The sequence below is a fragment of the Podarcis gaigeae genome (genome assembly GCF_964106915.1).
Source record: "Podarcis gaigeae genome assembly, chromosome: 15".
Taxonomy (NCBI): domain Eukaryota; kingdom Metazoa; phylum Chordata; class Lepidosauria; order Squamata; family Lacertidae; genus Podarcis; species Podarcis gaigeae.
In genome coordinates, this window is record NC_139692.1 from 4,813,340 (window position 1) to 4,836,901 (window position 23,562).

At 46.8% G+C, this 23,562-nt stretch overlaps 1 protein-coding gene across 1 annotated transcript in view; it reads left to right on the plus strand.

Moving 5' to 3' along the window:
• Positions 1–1,796: 1,796 nt before the first annotated feature.
• LOC310832190 (uncharacterized protein) overlaps positions 1,797–23,562 on the plus strand; it is a 120,927-nt gene continuing 99,161 nt past the window's right edge. Inside the window, exon 1 of the mRNA XM_083713844.1 lies at positions 1,797–1,970. Coding sequence (XP_083569970.1) covers positions 1,878–1,970 — 93 coding nt within the window. The 5' untranslated portion in view covers positions 1,797–1,877. The remainder of the gene's footprint in view (positions 1,971–23,562) is intronic.

Consider the following 23,562-nt stretch of genomic DNA (forward strand, 5'->3'; position numbering starts at 1 on the left):
TATGCTTTATATACATCCACATTTTAGATTCCAGGCGCCGGCAACTAAATCTTTACATTATTGTCTTAGGGTAATTTAAATGTCATAACGCCAGTAATATCGCTTTGAATCTTGTTTGGTTGCTTGTCTCTAGCATTTTTGTCTTATCCTGCTATGGCTGTATGCTAATGCAATAAAGGTTTGATTGATTGTTTGATTGATTGAATAAAAGGACACATTCTACTCATGTAAAAACACCAGGCAGGCCCCACAAATAAGCCTGAGATGCATTTTAAATAAAAGGGCACATTCTACTCATGTAAAAACATGCTGATTCCCGGACTGTTTGCGGGCCACATTTAGAAGGTGGTTGGGCCGGATCCAGCCCCTGGGCCTTAGTTTGCCTAAAGGTAAAGGTAAAGGGACCCCTGACCATTAGGTCCAGTCGTGACCGACTCCGGGGTTGCGGCGCTCATATCGCTTTATTGGCCGAGGGAGCCGGCATACAGCTCCCGGGTAATGTGGCCAGCATGCCTTAGCCTGGCAAACCAGAGCAGCGCACGGAAACACCATTTACCTTCCCGCCAGAGCAGTACCTATTTATCTACTTGCACTTTGACGTGCTTTCGAACTGCTAGGTTGGCAGGAGCAGGGACTGAGCAACGGGAGCTCACCCCGTCGCGGGGATTCGAACCGCCGACCTTCTGATCGGCAAGTCCTAGGCTCTGTGGTTTAACCCACAGCGCCACCCGTGTCCATGCCCTAATGTGTATCAATGCATGAATTATAGGGAAAAGAATAAGCATACCCTTTACGAAATTCACATGCAATTTAGCTAAATCATACCCCCAAAACTCAAATAAAACCCGTAGCTAAGACATCCATCACAAAAGCTGCTCTTCAGAAATCTGAGCAGTGGTGTATATACTTTGTAAAAAAAAAAATTGAATAAATTATATATGCAATTGGGGCGGCGGTGGTGGGGAGTTTGTACATGTCACTGTTACTATTCCTATTAGTACTGCTGCCTCTACTTAGATTACCAGACTGGTGAAAAATATAATACCTGCATTCTTTTCTGTTCCCGATAAGTTGCAGCTTCTTTTCAAACTTAAAATAAAAGAGGCTTTAAAAATAAGAAGCTAAGCACATTTCTGCTTTCACAGAGCACCTAGCCACATTAATCCAAATGTTTATTATGAGGCATCCACCACTGCTGTAATTATTGATGGCTGATTTCTTGAGATGTGCAATGCTGTGCCAACTGGTTGCTTCTGAGAGTATTTGTAAACTGTTACTAATGGTGGAGTATACTTCAATTAATGTTTACATAGGAGAACAAACTTAAAGGAAATCCAGTTGTTCTCTGGCACTGTGAGTGGCCGGAAAACACCTTCAGAAACGTAAAAAAAAAAATTACACCTGTCCCTACCTGTCATACCTCCAGCCTATCCTGACCAATTTTTATAACGAATGCCTAACCGCAACCTTACAGGTTGTGACGAATTGCTAAGTAGTAGGTAAAAAACCAGATGGCACCAGCCAATCAGCCAAATGGACAAAATTCCTACTAGGCCCCTGCCCCCAAGGCAGACAACCCCATGACAGGCAAAGCAAGGTCAACCGGAACACAGGGCAGAAGGGCGAGTGATCAGAGGCACTCAGCGAAAGAGAAAGGAAAAGGCTAATTGCTCCAATATTTAAAACCTTTGGTCCCACCCACCCAAATTGCAACATACAATTTGCCCCAGCAACCCAGTCAACCAATCATTGCTTCAGGCACTAACTATTTAACCCGCCTGGCAACAGAGGTTTGGCCTGGTAGACCCCACTGCAACCCGTGTTCTCATTTAGGGGAGAACACACTTTATGATTCTTTGTGAAGCAGTTAGCATTCCATGAAAAGAGAAAGGAGAGGTAATACCCAATTTTGCCAGCAGAAGAATGCAGATGATGGAAACGAGGAGGGCAGGGGAAGAGGAGAATCTGAGGTGAGAAAAATTATTCAAATGCCCATTTAAACTCTCAGAGTGGAACTCTTCCCAAAGCTTCATTCTGCCTGACTCATTTTTATAAGTCATCTGGGCATGTGGCAAGGTCTGTTTGCTCAGATATGGGTACAAGGGAGCAAAATATAGAGGGGCTGCTCCACATTTAGAAAGCAAATTAAATATATGTTGCTTGACAAGACACTTAATAAGGGGTGTCGGGACTACATATGCAGAATGTATAAACCGTGGTAATTAAGCTTTAGTGGAGACAATTTAGGCTGTCAGTCTAAATGCTTATGACATTCCCTTTCCTAATTTTGTCTGCCTTTGCAGTGTGAATCAGTCTATTTAAATTAGTTTATGCAACAAAACAAAACGTTTCTTTTCTAAGCAGGATAATCCAGGTATCTTCTAGAGCAGAAACACAAAAACACTTTTTGGTGTGCAATGCAAAAGACAGTTGCTCCTGCAAAGTACACGAGGAATTGCGATAACAGGATTGTGTGTGTTCAAATGAAATCCTCTAGAGACATTTATGAAGTTTTGCAATATTTCTGGATCCATTTGCTTGTATATTCCTAGTATTTAAATGCTGGCAAAAAGCCCTGCCAAAGCAGCTCACATAAGCATTTATAATCATAAAATACAACTAAAACAATCTCATATCTACAAGACTAAAAACAGCAGTGTGCTCTTGTTTGTGTGTTTGTATAACCTTGTATAGCAATTCTGATCAAACAGATTAAAACACCCACTTCAAACAATTAAATACCCAGCTGAGCAACTTATTGAAATGGGAAAAATCTTTACAGTCTTGTTTTAAAAGCTAATAAAGATGTATATGCCTTGGTAGAGAATTCCACAGATGTGGGGCCACCACTGAAGTGGTTCTGTCTTTACTGTCCATCAGTCTAAAATATCTTAATGGTGGACTCATGAGCAGGGCCTCTGCAGCCAATATTAAAGCCCAGGTGGGTTTGTATGGGTGCAAGTAGTAACTGTGATATAATAAAGCAGTAACATGGGGAAGCAGAGCAGTGATGGTTTTCTTCCTCCTATGTTGAGGGAATGATGGTGTCACGTGCTGGAGTGGCATTTACTATTTGCTAGTGTTCTCGAAGCTATCAATATGAGTTTGACCAAACTGCGGGAGGCAGTGGAAGACAGGGGTGCCTGGCATGCTCTGGTCCAGGGGGTCATGAAGAGTCGGACATGACTAAACAACTAAACAACAAAAAAGTGCTGTAAACCTGGGTGGAGAAGGGCTGGCCATATTCTTCCTCATTTTGGTGATATGTATAGCATTTCTGTTAAAAGTACAGTGGTACCTCAGGTTACATACGCTTCAGGTTACATACGCTTCAGGTTACAGACTCTGCTAACCTAGAAATAGTGCTTCAGTTTAAGTACTTTGTTTCAGGATGAGAACAGAAATCGTGCTCTGGTGGCGCGGCAGCAGCAGGAGGCCCCATTAGCTAAAGTGGTGCTTCAGGTTAAGTACAGTTTCAGGTTAAGTACGGACCTCCGGAATGAATTAAGTACTTAACCTGAGGTACCACTGTATAGCAGTAATTCCTAAATTTGCATCTATCTTTATAAATATAAACCCTTATAAACCTGGCATTCACAAATTTTATGCACATTTCTTTTTTTCATGTGGTGTAGTGGTTAAGAGTGGTAGACTCATAATCTGGTGAACTGGGTTCGCATCTCCGCTCCTCCACATGCAGCTGCTCGGTGACCTTGGACTAGTCACACTTCTCTGAAGTCTCTCAGCCCCACTCACCTCACAGAGTTTTTGTTGTGGGTGAAGTAGGGAAAGGAGAATGTTAGCCACTTTGAGGCTCCTTAGGGTAGTGATAAAGCAGGATATCAAATCCAAACTCTTCTCTTCTTATCAAAAAAAGAGAGAAAAAATACAGATGGAAAAGTAACAAAGTAAAGAAAGAGAGAAGGTTCTGTGGAGGATGGTACTGGACATTATGCAGCTTCAATACAGACATGAATCAACAGAAGTCTAGTGTCCAGATCAAGGGAAGTCATAGTACCACTCTATTCTGCCTTGGTCAGACCATACCTGGAATACTGTGTCCAATTCAGGGCACCATAATTTAAGAAGGATATTGACAAGCTGGAACGTGGTCAGAGGAGGGCAACCAAGATGATCTAGGGTCTAGAAACCAAGCCCTATGAGGAACGGTTGAAGGAGCTGGGTATATTTACCCTGGAAAAGAGGAGACTGAGAGCAGATATGATAGCCATATACAAATATCTGAAAGGCTGTCACATGGAATCATAGAATCTTAAAGTTGGAAGGGAACCATGGGTCATATAGTCCAGCCCCCTGCAACGCAGGAATCTCAGCTAAAGAATCCATGACAGATGGCCATCCAACCTCTGTTTAAAAACCTCCAAGGAAGGAGGTTTGAGTCCTACCCTCCAGAGCAGGAGAAAACAAGCATGCTCCCTCCTCCATGTGACAACGGTCTCCCTTGGGAGGTTGTGGTTTTTAAGCAGAGACTGAATGGCCATCTGACATGGATGCTTTAGCCGAAATTCCTACATTGAAGGGGGCTGGTCTAGATGACGCTTCCAACTCTACAGTTCTGTTATTTTATAGAATGTAAGTACAGCAGATTGTTTTTGAGGTGTACTTTTGTTGTTGTTTAGTCATTTAGTGGTGTCCAACTCTTTGTGACCCCATGGACCAGAGCACGCCAAAAAAGCAAATACTGCAATTATTACTAGTATGTTGAGGTGGATCTGATAAATTGTTAATCTTAATCCCTTGGTTTTCTTATCATGTGTGCACTTTATGTACTGTGCAGTTCAAGCCCTTTTGGCCCCTCCCGGAAGCATCAGGGGTTTTAGTGAATGCCGACCCACTGAAATTAGTAGATGTGGCGAACTTAGATCCATGAATTTAAATGGATCTACTCTAAGTAGAAACCCATTCTGCTCTTTTTTGCGATGCAGTTTCTCTACTTTAGTGATGCAGTTCATTCATTTGCAGTTGTCAGAACATAGACCTGTGGTCTACAAACCGCTCATTCCCTTTGCATGATGTTCACGCTCCTGTATAAAAATTAAAGGTGGCTTTCAAAATGTACCATGCAGAAAACAGCTTTGCAAAGCATAAGAAATACATGCTGAGCAGGCAATTATAAGCTTTCTCCCAGAAATGAGAATTTTAACTGCAAGTAAATGGCTTGAAAGATAACAGGCTCAGTGAGCATAATGGCTTTTAGGCAGATGGGGGATAATGCTTCCCTTAAAAAAGAAGCTTGTACAATAACTATAATATTTTACTCCTCTATGACACTTTCATCTTTATTTCGCAACCAACATTTATTGGTAAGCCAGTATTTCTTTCTAATCAGATCTTTTGGCAACTGTGAATGCTCTGTGTTTTGTGAAAAGCAGCTGCATTTTGGAGCAAATGAATTTTGATAGCTTAGAATACGATGGTGCATCTTGGAACAGTTATATGAATACATATAATTTGCATTTTTATCTTTTGTGGTCCCCCCCTCAGCATCTCCTATAAGCAGCAATGGAATGCTGGTCATGCTCAGCCTTACAGTGGCTGGTCCATTTCAATTTGCTGACCTGTTTCCACTAGTCTTTTGTTAGTGTTAGAACTGTTTCTCTCCTGAGTGGAAGATCCTGAGACAAAGGGGTGGAAACAGAGGGTGATACCTGGCACATTGCCAGGACAGGTTCAGCTGCAGGTCAGCACAGAGAGAGACTCAGAGACAAGTAATAACTTTAATTCTTTATTCAAGAAAACAGCATGCAAGCAGAGACTGCGCCCCAGGTGTCAGGACTGCTAATCTGCATCTCCTACTTCCTCCTATGTCTCCTCCCCAGCTGGGTGTCTCCCAGGCATAGCTTAAGGCCTTAGGGGGCCACCTGTGCCCTATGTTCTGCTACACACAAGTCTCTTCATGACCTTGGAGGGTCATCAAGGGGGAGGGGAACTTACTACAGTAGGAAAGGCAAGCTCCATGGATGCTTCTGACACCCTGGCCCCTCCTTCACGGCTTCATATGCAGAGTCTGAATTGCTTCCTGAATCTGGCTCTTCTCTCTCACTCAAGCCTGTTGCTTCTTCAGCATCCAATCATTCTGTCTTCCCTCTTTATCCTTAGATCTGTTCTCAGTGTTCCACCACCACTCCCCTAGCTCTAAGCCTTCCTCTTCTGGGGAACCTCCCACCACTCCTTGTCATCCAGCCAGTCCCTGACACACATCAGGGGACAGAGCCTGGTAGGATAGGAAAAGAACATATAAGGTTGGTTAGCCAACATGGTGCCCGCCAAATGTTGATGGACCACAATTCCCATCCTCCCTGAGTCTTAGCCATGCCAGCTGGGGCTGATGGGAGTTGGAGTCCAGCAACATCTGGAGGGTACGATGCTGGCTATCCCTTTTATAAGGTGTCCACTTACACATTGCCAAAAGAGAGGAATCATTACCAAAACAGAGGATACAGATTTGCATAAAGTTTATGTATGCTTTTTCTGCAAATAGGTGTGAAGCTCAGTCTGCTATATAGCTGCAAACTCTATATGAATTTCTCCTAATACACACATTTTTGCATGCTATGCCCGTACACTCTTAACCCTCGTGTATGCACTTTTGTAAACGTTCCCTAGCTGGAGAAATGCACAATGAGGTATGGATTCGAAAGGATGGCCGTGTTTTGGTTTGTGTATGGTTTCAGAAAGTTTGAATGAGGCAGATTTGCTTTTAAATGCAAATTGAAACGAGTTTCTCTTCATTCCTAATCTTGACTGCTGATTTGTTATATTTTGTAGCTAAAATTAATGTTTTCGATGAGTTTGTAATCTGAAAACAGCAACAACAAGTTGGACTTCCTGTGGGCAGTGATAAGGCTACTGTGGCCTGTATAGCCAGCATGGTACAATGGTTACAACCACAGATTTGGGCTGCAGATATAGACACACTTAACTGAGATTGTCATTGAATTCAGTGGTGTTTACTGCTGAGTAGACCTTTTTAGGATTGAAGTCTTAGAGCAGCAGTGCTTGCATTAAGCTGACAATAGAGGGGGTGTTGGAACCTCTGCCTTGCACACCCTGAGCTACTAATGCTGCCGTTCTGTTCACACAACAGCACTTCTCCCCCTTCTCCCCTTCTCTGCATTCCCCTTTGCACCCTCAAAATCTGCTCCAGAGAATTGGAGAACCTCCAGAGCAGTTTTCTGGGGACATAGAAAGGCACCATTTTACATTCCAGCCTGTATTTGTCACATACAGCACCGTTTCTGTTCACCTGCAGTTCATCTTCTTCCAAAAACTACATCATTCATTGTTCACCATGGCAAAATAACTTTCAGAATTTATGTGATTAATTGCATAAATTATGTACGTTATATTGTCATTATATTATCCCACCCCATTCATTTCAATGCAAAGGAAACATAAAAAGGGGGGGGGGATCAATTGTGCGTCATTTGCAGACTAAAAACAACAACTGTATTTGCGGGATTGGTTTCCTTTTCAAACACGAGACAAATACACGAACATTGGCAATTTCTGTGCATGTTTATTTTCATCAGGATTCTCCAACATCCCTATTTTGTTTACTTTATCTACTATAGAAGAATGTAGGGAGAGAACAGTTTGTTTCAATGATGAGATCTGTGGCATTTTTAAATGGTAATTTCTATTTTGGTACATATTGCTTAATACACTATCTTGAAAAATAAAATATACAAACCCCCACTAGCCCACTTAGCTAATTAAAAATAGGACTCATCATCCTAATTAGATCTGTTTTGATGTTTTAGCATTTTTTCCCATGGAACATTTCCCTCTTCCTCTCCTTCCCAAGTCACATTGCTCCCATGGATTCTCATTATTCACAATTAGATATTGGAATATGCGTGTTTCATAAAGAGTAGCAAGCAAAGCCCTTGCAAAACACGAAGCACATTTGGAAAAATGGGGACTTGATTGGTTATTTAGTTCCTATACTGCTTAATACATTTATCTCTCCGCAATGTATAGAAAACAGAAGCAACAACAGACTACTTAAAATACCACAAAACACAGCTATAGATAAAAAATGCTACATTAGTACAGATTTACTAATATATATATAAATCAGTATCAATTCATCAATATCAATCAAATCAATATCAATATAAATTCTGACACACCCTCCCTCTCAGTCTCCAGGTTCTCACACCTGGTGCAAAAAACTCTCAGCTCACTCAACAAAGTCTCACCATTATAAGAGTTCCTGGAAACATCATCCTTGTCTCTCACCCTGGACTTATTATTTTATGGGACGGTCCAAGGGGGGTGGCACTTCCTCAGGCTGCCCATAGGTATGTCCCATTCCACACAGGTATGTCCCATTCCAGGTACAGTAGGTTGGCTGAGTTTCCCAGGCTGTTCAAAGAACGCAAAGAGCCCTCTGTCCTTTCCTGGCTGGTGTGGTGATAGGACAGGGATGGGAGCATCTGACCTACCTTAGCAATAACTGGAGGGCCAAAGGCTCCCCACATCTGACTAAAGCAGAGTTTTAATGTCCTTAAATTAGTTTCTGGTAGCTGTGAAAAGGGTAGGAATTTCCCAGTGTAGGAATTTGTGGAGGGTTGTAAAGAAACATAGCTCAGTTGGTTAGAGGCTGGTGCTGATAATGCAAAAGTTGCAGGTTTGATCCCCGTATGGGACAGCTGCATATTCCTGCATTTCAGGAACGACAAGATGATCCCGAGGGTCCCTTGCAATGCTACAATTGTATGATTCTATGATACCTCTCTCTAAGATAAAACTGCATTGGACGAAGCAATCACAATACTTTTGAAAGGTGCTGGCTTGGATCCAATGGTGGTGTTGTGCAAGGTGAAAGAAAGAGAAGTGACGGTGTCCAGTTTAACTAGTTTCCCCTTCTCCCTACATACAAACTATGCAGTGCTGCAGAACTGGGGCAGTAGCTGTTGGAAGAGGGAGGAGAGGGTCCTGTAGCAGGATGTGGGTAGTAAGAAACGCCTGTTATGAACCAAGCTGTGTGTTAGAGAGAGAGAGGGAGGCGAACAAACAATCACCAGGATGGTCTGTGGTTCACACTTGAAACACAGTGTTTATTCTCAGTGCATTGAAATACATTATGACTTGACAGAAGAGAGGGGGTGGGGTGAAGCAAACTACTTTGCCTTTTAAATCAGGAGTAGAGGAAGCTTTGGAATGGTTGAATACTTGGCAAACCACTGGCAGTGCAAACTTCAAGACAGTTAAGGACTTGGGCTGAAGCTGATTTATGACTGTGAGTCACAGTATTTCAGTAAACCATTGTGCAGGACAGAGTGCAAGTACTGTACCATCCCTGGCTATGATTTATGACATTATGCTAGTATCATTGGTCTAGGATAATTGCACCAGTGCATTCCTACCTAATCAAAACTTTGGTCACTCAGCATTTTTCATATTGACTGGCTAGCAGCAACTATATACGATCTTAGCCCTACACAGAGATGCCAGAGTTCAACCCTTAGACTTGTAGCGTGCAAAACATGTACCCTATTGTTCAACTGCAGCCATTTCCTCATAGGGTGATGCTACTGTAGTAAATGTATTAAACCGTACTACTGTATTAAATTAAATCATTACTGGATGCAGCATGGTGGATGTGCCTATTAATTTAAATGCATGGCTTGCATCTAAACCCATTGACAGAAGGCTTATCAGTAACTGCCAGCTGCAACAGTTAAATAGAGTTCCCATGTTCATGGGCAACATACATCCGAATAGTGGTGGAATCAAAGAATTATCAGGTTGGGGACAGTTGACCATGTACCATTTTTGAACTTTACAGAGCAAAAGACAAGAAGGGTGAGGTGCCTGCAAAATTATCTTTGTAAGAAATAATATATCGTGTTTTAATGCCCCAAGCATTTTTTAAAAAAATGATTTTTACCTTCCACTATAAAATTTTCAAACCAGACACCATCCTTGAAAACATCTGTAGTCATGGCCCATGAAGTCTTTGTGCATGAGGTGGGTGCTGCCACTACACTGCCCTCTTGGTTGCCATGATGCTTCCACCCTCTAGGACTGGTATAGGCAAGAGCACGCTGGTTTGGCTTGGGCATGGGCATACAAGCCTGCCCCCAACCCAATGCTTCTGCCCCCTTGACATCACACTGCCCCACCCCACCCTGGCCCCAACAAGTGGCAGCACTGCCACACCAGGAGGGTGACACAGCAGCACCTTACCCCAAGCATTGCAACTGTTCCTTTGTTAGAAGCATAAAACTGGACAAGGTAGACAAGCCTTCTTCATCCTGGTGTCATCCAGATGTTTTGGACTACAGCCCTCATCATCCCTTACCATTGGCAATGTTGGCTATGACGGATGAAATGTAGTCCAATAAAAACTGGAGGGCACCAGGTTGGGGAAGGCTGAGGTAGATCTTGATCTCATGTTCTTTTGAGTGTACTGAGTGAACGCACTTTATGTCAAGAAATACTTCTATATAGCAATGACCACAAAGAACATTTCCAATTTGCTTTGCTCCATTACATCCAGGAGAAGACTCTGTGGACGTCAATAGTGGCTGGAATTTTCCAGCATCTTCATAAATAACTGCAGAGCCTCCATTTTTGGATATATCAACAGAGATCTTTCTATTTGTCAATCCAATGTAGTCCAGTGACGAGTTAAACCATCAGATGATTTACAGCTTGCGGGGGGGGGGGGGGACTCTCATCTGAAAAAGTAAGCTTCTCAAAGTGATTTTTATGTGTGTGTGCCAAGATGATTTACTTAAAATTTCTTGTCATCCGAATTGGTCATGCCACTTAGCAAATCATCTCCAGATCCAAGTAATGCATAAAAGGTCTCTCATGTTTCATTTTGCTGAATCAATACTTATTGCCATTGTTTCAATTAAGGAGGTTGATTGCAGTAAGCTCACGGCAGTCAACAAGATGCCATTGTGATCCATCAAAGGAAGTGATTCACTAACCTTGAGGGAAGGAGGAACTAAAAATAGCATTGCCTGCAATTTTTTCTTCTACACACGGCTTCCTTGCAACTTCCAGTAATCAGAATCCTGTCGAAAATAAATTTTATCTGACCACTCTTCAGTGGCTCACAGAGCAAACAGCCATAGATGTTTCCAGTTATTTACATCACTGAACCAGCATTGCCATTGGAGGCTAAGGATGGAAGTAGAATCCATTGAACTGGGGTTCTGAAGTAGAATCTCTCAAGCTTTACTGCCCAGACTGTGGTATGGCTTGCGCTGGGTTGAACCTTCAGTGATAATTTTGGACCATTCAGGAGCAAATGGCAAGGGGTTAGCAAGCTTATTCAGGAGGGGGGCAGTCCATTGTCCCTCAAACCTTGTGGTGGGCCGGACTAAATTTTTTTGGGGGAAATGAACGAATTCCTATGCCCCACAAATAACCCAGAGATGCATTTTAAATAAAAGCACACATTCTACTCATGTAAAAACACGCTGACTCCTGGACCATTTGCGGGCTGGATTTAGAAGGCGGTTGGGCCAGATCCGGCCCCCAGGCCTTAGTTTGCCTACCCATGGGTTGAACTATGCAGTAGATGACCATTGGGATCACTTCTAAGTCTACAGTTCTATGAGTCAGCTCAGTCCAGTGTACAGCCTGTCAACACTTCCTGGAACTCTGAAAACAACTACCAGAAAGGCACATGAAAAACTTGGACATACTGCTAACAGCTATGCTTGAAGATGATGCTTAGTAACAGGTCTTCATTGTGTGGGGAAAATCAGTTGTCCTGTGCAGACAAGATGAAATGGGTGGATCAGCTCATGGCTGAGGGAATGAGATTTGGCCTCATGGCCCTGCTTTGTGTCCTAATCAGGGGGGAACTTTCATGTGCCTAGGATTGCTCTACATGGGGATACCTGCAGGTTACAACAGTGACTATCCACATATTTCATGTGGTCTGCACAGGGCAATTTGTTCTGTAAGTTTTCAGATGTTTGATGATAGCCATAGGTATATTAGGAATGAGAATTTCTATCCTGACTTAAGGGTCATGAGAGAGGTTGAATAAGTTGGCTGAGGCTACCTCTGGTTTGCTTTCCCTGTACATAAACCTCAAATAACAATTCTTCTGCATACGTGATCTATGACTAACGGAACCTTAAGACATAAATCATTTTAATGGGATTTCCTATGTTAAACCAAACTGGAATTCTCTAGTGCAAAACGCTCTCTCTCGGATTAGTCAGTTACAACAAAAGATGTTCAAACCCTTCAAGAGACGGTAATGTGTGGTGGGGAAGATATGCTCCATTTACTTTTCAGAGCTTGCGTAGAGCTCATCATCGTCTGCATATACAGGACCACTTTTGCCACCAGTTGACTGGGTTTATGCCAAAGGTAGGGATTCTCAGGTCAGGTGGGTCAAATGCACCTCCAAGCCTTTGTTCCCCAGGACTCTCCTCAGCCACACCTCTCACCATCTCCTCTGTGCACCCTCCTCATGTGTTTCTCCCTGGCTGGAATGTATCCTTGAACTCTGATGATACCTCTTACTTGCCTGGATGGAGAACAGAGAGGGGTATAAACAGGGTCAGGCCAAGACACTTTGGCACCTGAGGTGGACCCCATAATGGTACCCCCTCCCTACCAGGGAAGAAGGGATGAGGGAAGCTCTTCATCAGAAACAAGGGGGGGGGGGGGAGAAAGCTCTACATTAGGATCTGCTGCCCCTGTGGATCCTGCTGCCTGAGGCAGTTGCCTCACCTTGCCTCATGGTTGGGCCAGACCTGGGCATATGAAAATGTGTGCAGACACCTGCTTACTGTAAAATTTACACACACACACACACACACACACACACACACACACAAACACACTTTTGCATCTAGCCCAGCCCACCACTGACATGTGGCCCTCAGAAGAGAATGTGGCTCTCAGGCTAAAAATTGTCCCCCATATTTAGTTTGGACATTCCAATAAGATATGGAGCTCCTCCTCATTACATTTCTTGATGTCTCAGGCCTGCCTTCAGCCCCCTTCCTATAAGTAAACTTGCATAACATGATATCTTCCGATTCATTTGTAAATCTAAAACAGCTGCAGATGAAATCTGAGATGCAGTGATAATTGATCTTGAAATGATCAATATTCCCATTTGAATTGAAGCATTCCTTCTAAGTTATGGTTAAATTAAAATCTATTGATTTAAATTTTTTATAGTTAGCTTTTCAAATTATTTCCCCCTACAGCAGCTTACATTAAAAAGGCCACACTCAGTGTGATCTTTCAGTGGACAGGCAATTGTATCCCACTACCCTGCTGAGAGCCTGAGGGCCCAGCCCCTGCCTCTCTGAACTGGGCCCAGGGAGGGGCCTGACTGCGGCTGCTGCTGCTGCTCAGCAGAGTGCTGCTTCTTCTTTTAAATTGTTTTTAAATTTTTTAAAAAATGTCTTTTTAACTTTTTTTAGTGTGTTAACAGTTTCTAACTGTCAGGGGTTCAGAAGGAGAGACACAGGAGGGGGAGCAAATGGAGAGTGAGGAGGAGGAGTACGAGGGGGGCGCAGGCAGTGACAGTGGCCAGAGTTATTCCACAAGCCTCTCTAGCGAATCGGAGGACTCACAGAAGGGAGCGCCGGTGGCCAGAGCAAGGGAGATTCCAAGGGAGAAACCTCAAGAGGGAGGGGCCAGCGGGGAGTCTCTGAACAGCAGCTGGAGATCAGGGCCAGCGTCTCCACCAGAGCGCAGTGGGGAGGGGGAGTCCCAGGAGTCGGGACCAGTGTCCTCACCACCAGAGGGAGGAGAGGAGTCAGGTTTGGCAACACCCACATCAGGAAGCGGGGAAACGGTCAGAAGGAAAGTCACCGGCTGGGCGCGCGCGCCAAGTTCAAATGTACAGGAGCGCGGCACAGCGGGGAGCCCGGGAAGGGAGCCAGGTCCTAAAGCCCGCCGGAGGGAGGGGCAAGACTCAGGAGGCTCCGCGTCAGAGGAGTCCAGGAAGGAGGGAACCCCAGAGGGCAGAAGGACCCAACGCAGGAAAGAGCAGCGCAAGAGGTGGAGCCAGGCTAGAATCTTAAACTGGTGTGGGTGGAGCAGTGAGTCAGAGGGGACTTAGCCGGTCTAGCGTTAAGACGTGGGCCTGCGCGCCCAGAGCTTGGAAATGGAAACTAAACTTCAATAAAGACTTTTGTATATAATATCCACTGGGCGTTGGTCCTCTGTGAGCTGGGACCTAGCGGCAGTCCTGACAGTAAGTCCCCTCTCCATTTTCACCAATTTTGCAACCTCGTGGAGTGCGGGAAAGCAGCGAGGGGTGAAGATTGGTGCTTCGCGAGCTCACGAAAAACAGGGAAATGACTACCGAAGAGAGGATAGCGAGTTTGCAAAACGCAGTGACGCAGTTGACTGCAGAAATTGCGGCTTCCAGAAAGAAAGAACAGGAAGCAGCTGCTGCCTGCCAGGATCTGCGAACCAGGTTAGAAGTGCTAAGTACACAGAGGCTCCCAGCCACCAGACCAGAAGGGATTGGGCTGGGAAACAGAGGAGGGAGCCTGGTATCTCACTTCAATGGGGACCTGCAGGAGTATCCTAACTTCAGAGCAGATGTGATTTATACATTGCAGCTGCTTGACAAAGACTTTAAAAATGAGGGAGAGAAAGTGGGATTTATTATTTCGCATTTGCGGGGGGAGGCAAAATCGTGGCTGCGCAATCTATGGAGAGACAAGGATCCAGCCCTCCAAAATGCGGCTGCCTTCATTAAAGTGATGGATGCGTGTTTTTTATCTGAGATTGATGTGGATATCGCTAGGAGGGAGATTCACGGACTAAGACAAGGTAAAGCCACTGTGAGGCAATATCATGCACGTTTTTTCGGATTGGTGAATGTACTAGCCTGGGAGAAAGAATCGCCTGCCGTCAGAGACCTGTTCTGGGAGGGGTTGAGCGGAGCTGTGAAAGATGAGATCGCAAGGGGGGGAAGACCCCAAACCACCAAGGAAGTGGTGGAACGGGCACTCTCCATTGGGGTTCGGTTGGAAGGACGCCCTTGGGGCAGGGAGGAAGGGCATTTGGGACGCACGCCAGCGAAAGGACTGCCTCCCTTCCCCAAGGAGGCGGCGCGCGCTCGATCCATGCCTCCGCTGGGAGGGGGAGAGGAGCCGATGGAGATAGGTGGTGCTAAGGCTCACTCCACAGTCGGAGCCCTAACTCCGGGAGCAGTCAAGATGAAGCCTCCTAGAGGAACCAGGAAGTGCTACATCTGCGACAGTGCTCAGCATATGGCAAAAGAGTGTCCCCAGCGGTTTCACAAGCATACTGCAGCCGCAGCGACAGTAACAGACGCAATTCAGCAGAGGGAGTCGCAGCAGGAAAACTCCACTGTCTGGCTGGAGATGGCATCTCTGGGGACCAGCCAGACAAGTCAGTGAAGCAATCCCCAGGGATCTTACAGCCCACCGACCCCCTCCCACCCAAACCAGTAGTGCAGCTCACCGCATCCCTTCAGCTCCCCAATGGGCTACTGGTGGAAATTCCCATCACCGTAGACTCGGGGAGCAATGCAGATTTTATAGACATGCAGTTCCTCCAGCAACATGGCATAGCCCTTCTGCCAGCGGCGGTACCTCTGAAAGTCGTCACAGTGGACGGCAGGGAGCTACTGGGAGGGCAAGTGCTACAGCAGACGCCGCCAATGGTGATGCGCATTGGAAACCACCGTGAGGTCATCAGCTTCAACGTCACCCGCCTGTCAGACACGCCCATAGTGTTGGGAATGAGTTGGCTGGATAGGCACAGCCCAGCATTAGCTTGGTACCAGCGGCAACTGACCTTCGGCTCCTCTTACTGCGCAGAACACTGCATCCTGGCGGACTTGGAAGATGAGGGGCACGAGGATGGACCACAGCTGAACTTGGGCATGTTGCAAGCGGTGCCTAACAAATACAAGGAGTTTTTGGAGGTCTTCTGCGAGAAAGAGGCGGATAAGCTGCCACCCCACAGACCCTACGACTGCAAGATCGACCTCCTGCCCGGGGCGACGCTCCCGACGGGGAAACTGTACTCCATGTCTGAGGATGAATTGCAAGAGCTCAGGGAGTTCATAGATCACAACCTGAAGCGGGGATTCATCCGGGAGTCCAAGGCGGCAGGAGGCAGTCCCGTGTTCTTTGTAAAGAAGCGGGACACGCCCCAAAAGAGGCTGGTCGTTGATTTCCGCTTCTTGAACCTCAAGACCAAGCCCTCAGCATTCCCTATGCCCAAGATCGATGACCTGCTGGCGACGGTGAGGAAGGGTCGCATCTTTACCAAGTTGGATCTGCGCGGAGCGTACAATCTCATTCGCGTACGGGAAGGCGACGAGTGGAAAACAACCATGTTTACGCCGCTGGGCACTTATGAATACAGAGTTATGCCTTTTGGATTAAAAAATGGTTCCCACTGCTTTCAAGCCTTCATGCATCATGTCTTGGCGGGTCTCCTCTACAAGAAGTGCGTCTGCTTCCTGGATGACATCCTAATCTTCTCGGAATCGCCGGAGGCTCACGAGAGAGATGTTAGGGAAGTTCTGCAGAGGCTGCGGGAGCACAGGCTGTACGCCAAGCTGGAGAAGTGCCAGTTCGACAAGACGGAGGTGGATTTCTTGGGCTACAAACTGTCCGACAAGGGACTGGCTATGGACGGTGCCAAGGTACGTGCAGTACTGGATTGGAAGAGCCCACGCAATAGGAAGGAAGTACAGAGGTTTGTCGGTTTTGCCAACTTTTATCGCAAGTTCATCAAGGGTTTCGCCATGCAGACAGCGGCCATCACCGACACCCTCAGTTCCAAGAAGAAGAGGTTCATCTGGACGGAGCAGGCAGAGCAGTCCTTTCAGAAGCTCAAGCAGCTCTTCGCTTCCGAAGAGAACCTACTGCACGTAAATCCCAGCAGGCCCATGAGAGTGGAGACGGACGCCTCAGACAGGGCCGTGGGAGCCGTTCTGTTGCAGCAAGACCACCAGGGGGACTGGAGGCCGTGCGCTTTCTACTCCAGAAAACTCAGCAAAGCGGAGCAGAACTACACCATTTGGGACAGGGAGTTGCTGGCCATACATGCAGCCTTCAAGGCGTGGCGGCACTTCCTCGTCGGAGCCAAGCACACGGTGCAGGTCCGCACAGACCATAAGAACTTGGAGTACTGGCGCACGGCGAGGTTCCTGAACCAGCGACACATCCGCTGGGCGGAGTTCTTTGCAGATTTCGACTTCAGAATTGAGTACATCCCAGGAAACAGCAACGTCTTGGCGGACGCGCTGTCCAGAAAACCGCAGTATCTGGAGGCAGAGGCACCGGCGGCGGCCAAGCACATTTTCACACCACAGGCGTGGGCATGCGCGTCAGCCACGGTGGACCTGGACGCGGTGCGCCGCGCGCTGCGAACAGACTCGTTCGCCCGAGCCAAGATGGAGGAGGTGTGCAGTGGCAAGGCGAGGGGCGACGAATTCCAAGTGCGAGACGGCCTGCTCCTACGCAAGGGAGTCCTCTACGTACCAGGAGACAGCCTCCGCGCGAAGGTCCTGCAACAGCTGCACGACGCGCCCAGCGCGGGGCACTTCGGCAAGGAGAAGACGGTGGACTTAGTAGCCAGAGACTTTTGGTGGCCTAAGATGCGGGGGGATGTCGCGGACTATGTCAATAGGTGCGACACCTGCCAAAGGGCTAAGCCTGTGCACCAGCCGCCGGCGGGCCTGTTGGAACCGCTACAGACACCGTTCGTACCGTGGGAGAGGGTAGCCCTGGACTTTGTCACAGATCTACCCAGCTCAAGGGGCAAGACGGCAGTGCTCGTGGTAGTGGACCTGTTCACCAAGATGGCCCACTTCATTCCGTGCGCGAAGGTGGCCACGGCCGAGCAGACCGCTAAGATGTTCATAGACCACGTGTTCAAGGTGCACGGCCTACCACGGTCTATTTTGTCCGACCGGGGGCGCCAGTTCATCTCCAACTTCTGGCAAAAGCTGATGGGATTCCTGAACGTCAAGGTCAGCCTGGCGTCGGCGAGACACCCGCAAACTAACGGGCAGGCGGAAAGGGTCAACGCCATCATGCAGCAGTACCTGAGATGCTACGCGAACCAGCAGCCATCGACCTGGGTGGACTATCTACCGTTGGCCGAGTTTGCCTACAACAACACGAAGCACGGGTCCACGGGGGTGACCCCATTTTTTGCCAACTACGGGAGGCATCCCAGAACCTTCCCGGGTCTGGACACAGTGCGGGAGGGGGAGCCACAGGGAGCAGAGGAAGTGGCAGCGGAGTTGCAGGAGATCCACGAGCAGCTCAGGAGGCAGTTAGAGTTGGCAAAACAGGCTTACAAAGTGCAGGCAGATCGACACAGGAGGGTTGGGGAGGACATCCAGGTGGGAGACTGGGTCTGGTTGGCAGCACAAGCAGTTCCAGCCAGATCGTTAGCCAAGAAGAAACTAGGGCACAAGCAGCTAGGGCCTTACCAAGTAGAGGCGCAGATCAACCCAGTGGCCTTCCGGTTGACACTCCCGGAGGGTTCCAGAATGCACCCGGTCTTTCATAGATCAGTGCTCACGCCCTACAGAGAGCCCCACAGGTTTCAAGCACCGGGGAAGGCGCCAGACCCGCTCAGAGAAGCGCCCAAAAAAGGGGGGTCGCCGAAAGGGGAGCCACTTAATGAAGCCACTGAGATTTTAGACTCAAGGTGGGGGGAGGACGGGATTGAATATCTTCTCGCCACGGAGGACACCCCGGCCAGCGCCAACAGGTGGGTGCCGGATTACGCAGTGGAAGAGCAGTTGCTCAAGGAAGAATTCCACACACTTTTCCCGCACAAGCCTATGCCGGCGGGCTTTTTCGAGGATTGTTTGTTCACACCCACACTCTCGGCCAGCACTTTCCGGGGTTTCTCGTCAGCTGAGGACTCGGCTCCGGGAGGCAGCTCTCCGGAGGGATCACTTTCAGGTTTTAGCACGGGGGGATCTTATTGGTGGGAGGACCAACCCGAGGTGGGCTGGCGCAGAGACATGCCGAAGGGGCCCTGGGAGGTGGACCCCCATCAAACAACAGGGGGAGGAGGGCTCTTGGGTGATTTGGGGTCGAGCGCAGATTTCGAGCACACCGCGCAGGAGATGGAAGCGGAGGAGGTCGTCGTCGACGAGCCCATGGGGGACTTCCCGGACTTATCTCGATGGTTGCAAGCCTCAGGGGACGAGCTGTATCCTGGACTCACCCCTACAACAATGGAGCACCCGGAACCCGCACCGGAAGAGGGGGAGGGGGGAAGGGGGGGCTTCGAGGGGGGGATGGATGTCAGGGGTTCAGAAGGAGAGACACAGGAGGGGGAGCAAATGGAGAGTGAGGAGGAGGAGTACGAGGGGGGCGCAGGCAGTGACAGTGGCCAGAGTTATTCCACAAGCCTCTCTAGCGAATCGGAGGACTCACAGAAGGGAGCGCCGGTGGCCAGAGCAAGGGAGATTCCAAGGGAGAAACCTCAAGAGGGAGGGGCCAGCGGGGAGTCTCTGAACAGCAGCTGGAGATCAGGGCCAGCGTCTCCACCAGAGCGCAGTGGGGAGGGGGAGTCCCAGGAGTCGGGACCAGTGTCCTCACCACCAGAGGGAGGAGAGGAGTCAGGTTTGGCAACACCCACATCAGGAAGCGGGGAAACGGTCAGAAGGAAAGTCACCGGCTGGGCGCGCGCGCCAAGTTCAAATGTACAGGAGCGCGGCACAGCGGGGAGCCCGGGAAGGGAGCCAGGTCCTAAAGCCCGCCGGAGGGAGGGGCAAGACTCAGGAGGCTCCGCGTCAGAGGAGTCCAGGAAGGAGGGAACCCCAGAGGGCAGAAGGACCCAACGCAGGAAAGAGCAGCGCAAGAGGTGGAGCCAGGCTAGAATCTTAAACTGGTGTGGGTGGAGCAGTGAGTCAGAGGGGACTTAGCCGGTCTAGCGTTAAGACGTGGGCCTGCGCGCCCAGAGCTTGGAAATGGAAACTAAACTTCAATAAAGACTTTTGTATATAATATCCACTGGGCGTTGGTCCTCTGTGAGCTGGGACCTAGCGGCAGTCCTGACACTAACCTACATCCTATGCCCTTTTTAAAATGGGGCGGGGGTTGTTGGGCTGCTTTCGATTTTTTTTTTATTGTGTGCTTTGTGGTTTTGTGTTCTGATTTTATCATGTGGTATAGGGCAGTATATACGGTAAATTCTACTACTACTACTACTACTACTACTATTATAACTACAGTATCTTCTAGATGATGATCAGCCATAGACATTACGTAACACTACAAGATGCACAGACTTGGCTTGGTTAAGCAAGACAAAAATGGGAATAGCTAGATATCATCAGATTTTTCTAAAATTTAACTTTGCAACAATTGTTGCCAGCTAATTCCAGAGAATGGTCAATGAGCTCCCTCTAGTGCAAGATGAATGGCTAGCACCCAGATTTCCTTATTGTCATTTTAAACAGTTCATGGAATCATAGACTCATAGAATTGTAGAGCTGGAAGGGACCCTGAGGGTCATCTAGTCCGACCCCCTGCAGTGCAGGAATCCTGCCCACAGTCATGGCTGGGTGAGCTTGAAATACCAAACATGTTTAACAGCTAGACTCACATTTTATGTTCTGCATTATAACTTTATTGCATGCTTATTTTTATCATTGCTCTCCTTCAATAAAGGTTTTTTTCTCTCCTCCTCCTCCTGAATTCTAATTTCTGGAACACTGATGTTTTTAGTGCAAATTAGTATAAATCAATGGGAAGTCATAGGTCCTACCCTGAAGGCTTAGAATCAAAAATTGTGGTGGGGAACCTCCAGTCTGCAGGCCTAATTAGACATGACAACCCTCCGAATTGGATCTGCTGCAAGGTTTTGCCCAAGCCATGCCCACCTGTCAATCATGAAATCATAGATGACATTGGGGTGGGGCAAGGAAAAACATGAGTCCCTGACCAAAAGAAAAAAGAAAAGAATACAAGAAGTACCAACAGTGGAAGATTGGCAGATCAACATGATGGATTTTTTGGAGCTGGCCGACCTGACTAGAAGAGTCCGCAACCAGAAGGAGGAGGAGTACCAGGAAGAATGGATGAAATTTAAAGACTATTTAGTTAAATATGTTAAGATAACTTAATTGGAAAGGCTTGCAAATATTAGATAGGCTTAGGATTTAAATATGTAAGGATAGGATTTAAGATGTTTAAAGATAAATTAGAAAGAATGAAAGATGTTAAGTGGCCAAGTTAATTTTTTGAGAAATTTGATTTTGGAAAACCATGAAAATGTTATATAATGAAATTCAACCAAAGGGATTTGAGGAAGTCACTTAATAATGTTACCAAGATTCAAACAGGATGTATGTATGTATGTTTGTTTGCTTGTTTATTTTTTTGGGGGAAAATAATTTAAAAAATGGAAAAAAAGAAAAGGCAATCTGCTGGTAGCTGGTGCCTGCAAAATGCTGCCGCTTTGCCCATGCAGCTTGATTTCGAACTGTGCAGGCTACATCAAAATAACTATGTCAAAATGCCCAGCGGGTGTTGGGGGACTCTTAGCATTTGGAAATGGTCCCCCAGTCCTAAATCAACCTGAGGGAAGTCAAGTGGAGCTAAATGTAGGACCAGTAGATGGGAACATCATTTCTGGAGCACTGAAGGGAAGGGCTAACGCATGCATGCCATTCCCCCCCATAATGCACTTTGCCCCCCTTTTGAATGCACACAGAAGGCTGTTCTAGGGGAGAAATCAGTATGTTTGAAAGCTACTTTATTAGTGGCGCTGGCCTTGTTGAAAACCTTTGCACTCATACTCAGGGAAGGTGGCAGGGGGCATGAAAGTTGTGCATCAGAAGCACTGAGTCTTGCAGGAGTGCCAACTTGAATAAAATATTGTGGGGGGCCCAGGTAAGCCCTGCCCTGCACAATCTATCACATGACGCAGTGCGCACACACCATTTGAATGGGAATGCCCATCAACTTTGTGGGGGCTCAGCCTCCTCAACTATTTTATTGTGGGGGCTGAAGCTCCCACAGCCTGTAGAGGTTGGCTCGTATGGGGTCTTGGTAGTGCACCCAGAGATTCCCCTTCCATGTTTGCCCACACATGTTATATGAACACCCAAATTAGGATACACAGAGAGATGTGAGTTTGGTGAGAAGAGACCTGTTTTGGCATTCTAATTCCCTCAAAGAATGAGAATGACATGACAGATAGCAGGAGTGAGCGCATCAGTTCCACCCCACACATCCCTGCACCATTCTCCTGGAGATGGAATCAGGGTGTTCTTTCCTTTCTTGCTGGAATGGAGCTGTAGTAATGAGAGAGGCAGGAGGAATCTGACCCAGTTCACATTTAAATGTGAATCTTCCAAATTCACACTTCCCAAAGCGACACAAGAACTGAAGCACAGCGTTCTTCAAAACGTAACGTGTGCAACAATGGAGACACTAGGGTAATATGTGTCTCCGTAAAACTGCATATATTAGTGGGGGGAAATGTGTTTTGTTAGGGGAAACTGCTTTTCAAAACTGAATACTAATAATGTGTATATTTGGAGATAAATATTAAAATGATGAAATCTCACGGGGCATAAAATAGCAAACTCATGCAGAAATAGGGAGGACTAAAGTTAAGATTAGAAAAGAGAGAGAAAGAAACTGTAATTGACATGCTCACACATCCCTAGCTATATCAGAACCAAGCTAGATGTGACATTAATTGCTTGAAGGCAATTAATATGTGCTGTTTTAGAAGAAAAAAATATAAAAGGAAGGCAATGGAGATTGCCCTCTGAATGCAAATAGCAGAATTGTGGAGAGCAGTTTTCATGGTGATCATGGGGTTTGTGTTTGTGCAAATTCCTTCCCTCCACCTCTCATGGTCCCTGCCATACCCTACCTGCAGATCCTTCACATTACCCTACTCCTCCTAGTTGCACATTGACTGCATTCAGATAATAAATGTTGCACCTTCTTTGCTTCCTTATGTGTGACTGGGGACAGACGCTTACTTGCTTTGCCTCTTCAGTCACGGAGCAAAGGATCTTTTGCAGAAAGAGTTCGTCCTGAAAAGGACCCAAGATCCAAGCAGCTGTTCCTCTGTTACCTTCTGCCTGCCTTTCCCCAAAATGGGTTCAGAAAGATCAGCAAACGTTTTTGGCAAATGTTAATCAGATCTCCAACTTTTAGCACAACCTAAGCACCACTCCCAGTTTTATTTTAACATTGCTTCAGATGTCAACATTGTGCGGAGGATACTGCCTGCAATGGGACCTGCTTCTAGATAATCCCTTTGTGTTTACTGAGACAAATGTCTCAATAAACTACTTGCATGCTGCTTGCAAACATAAAGGTTGCTTCGTTTTGAAAACTGTGATCTCTCTCTCCCTTTCTCTCTCTCTCTGTGTGTGTGTGGGGGGGGGGAGTGCTGAAGTGGCATATGTTTTACTATCCTGGGGCTTTATTAATGAGCAACATTTCGTTATAAGCTAATTGAAACCTCTAGGCAGCTATTATTACTTTGAAATTGAGATGCCAGATAGGAAGACAGGGAGCAGGTGAGCATAATAACAGTAATTCTTTC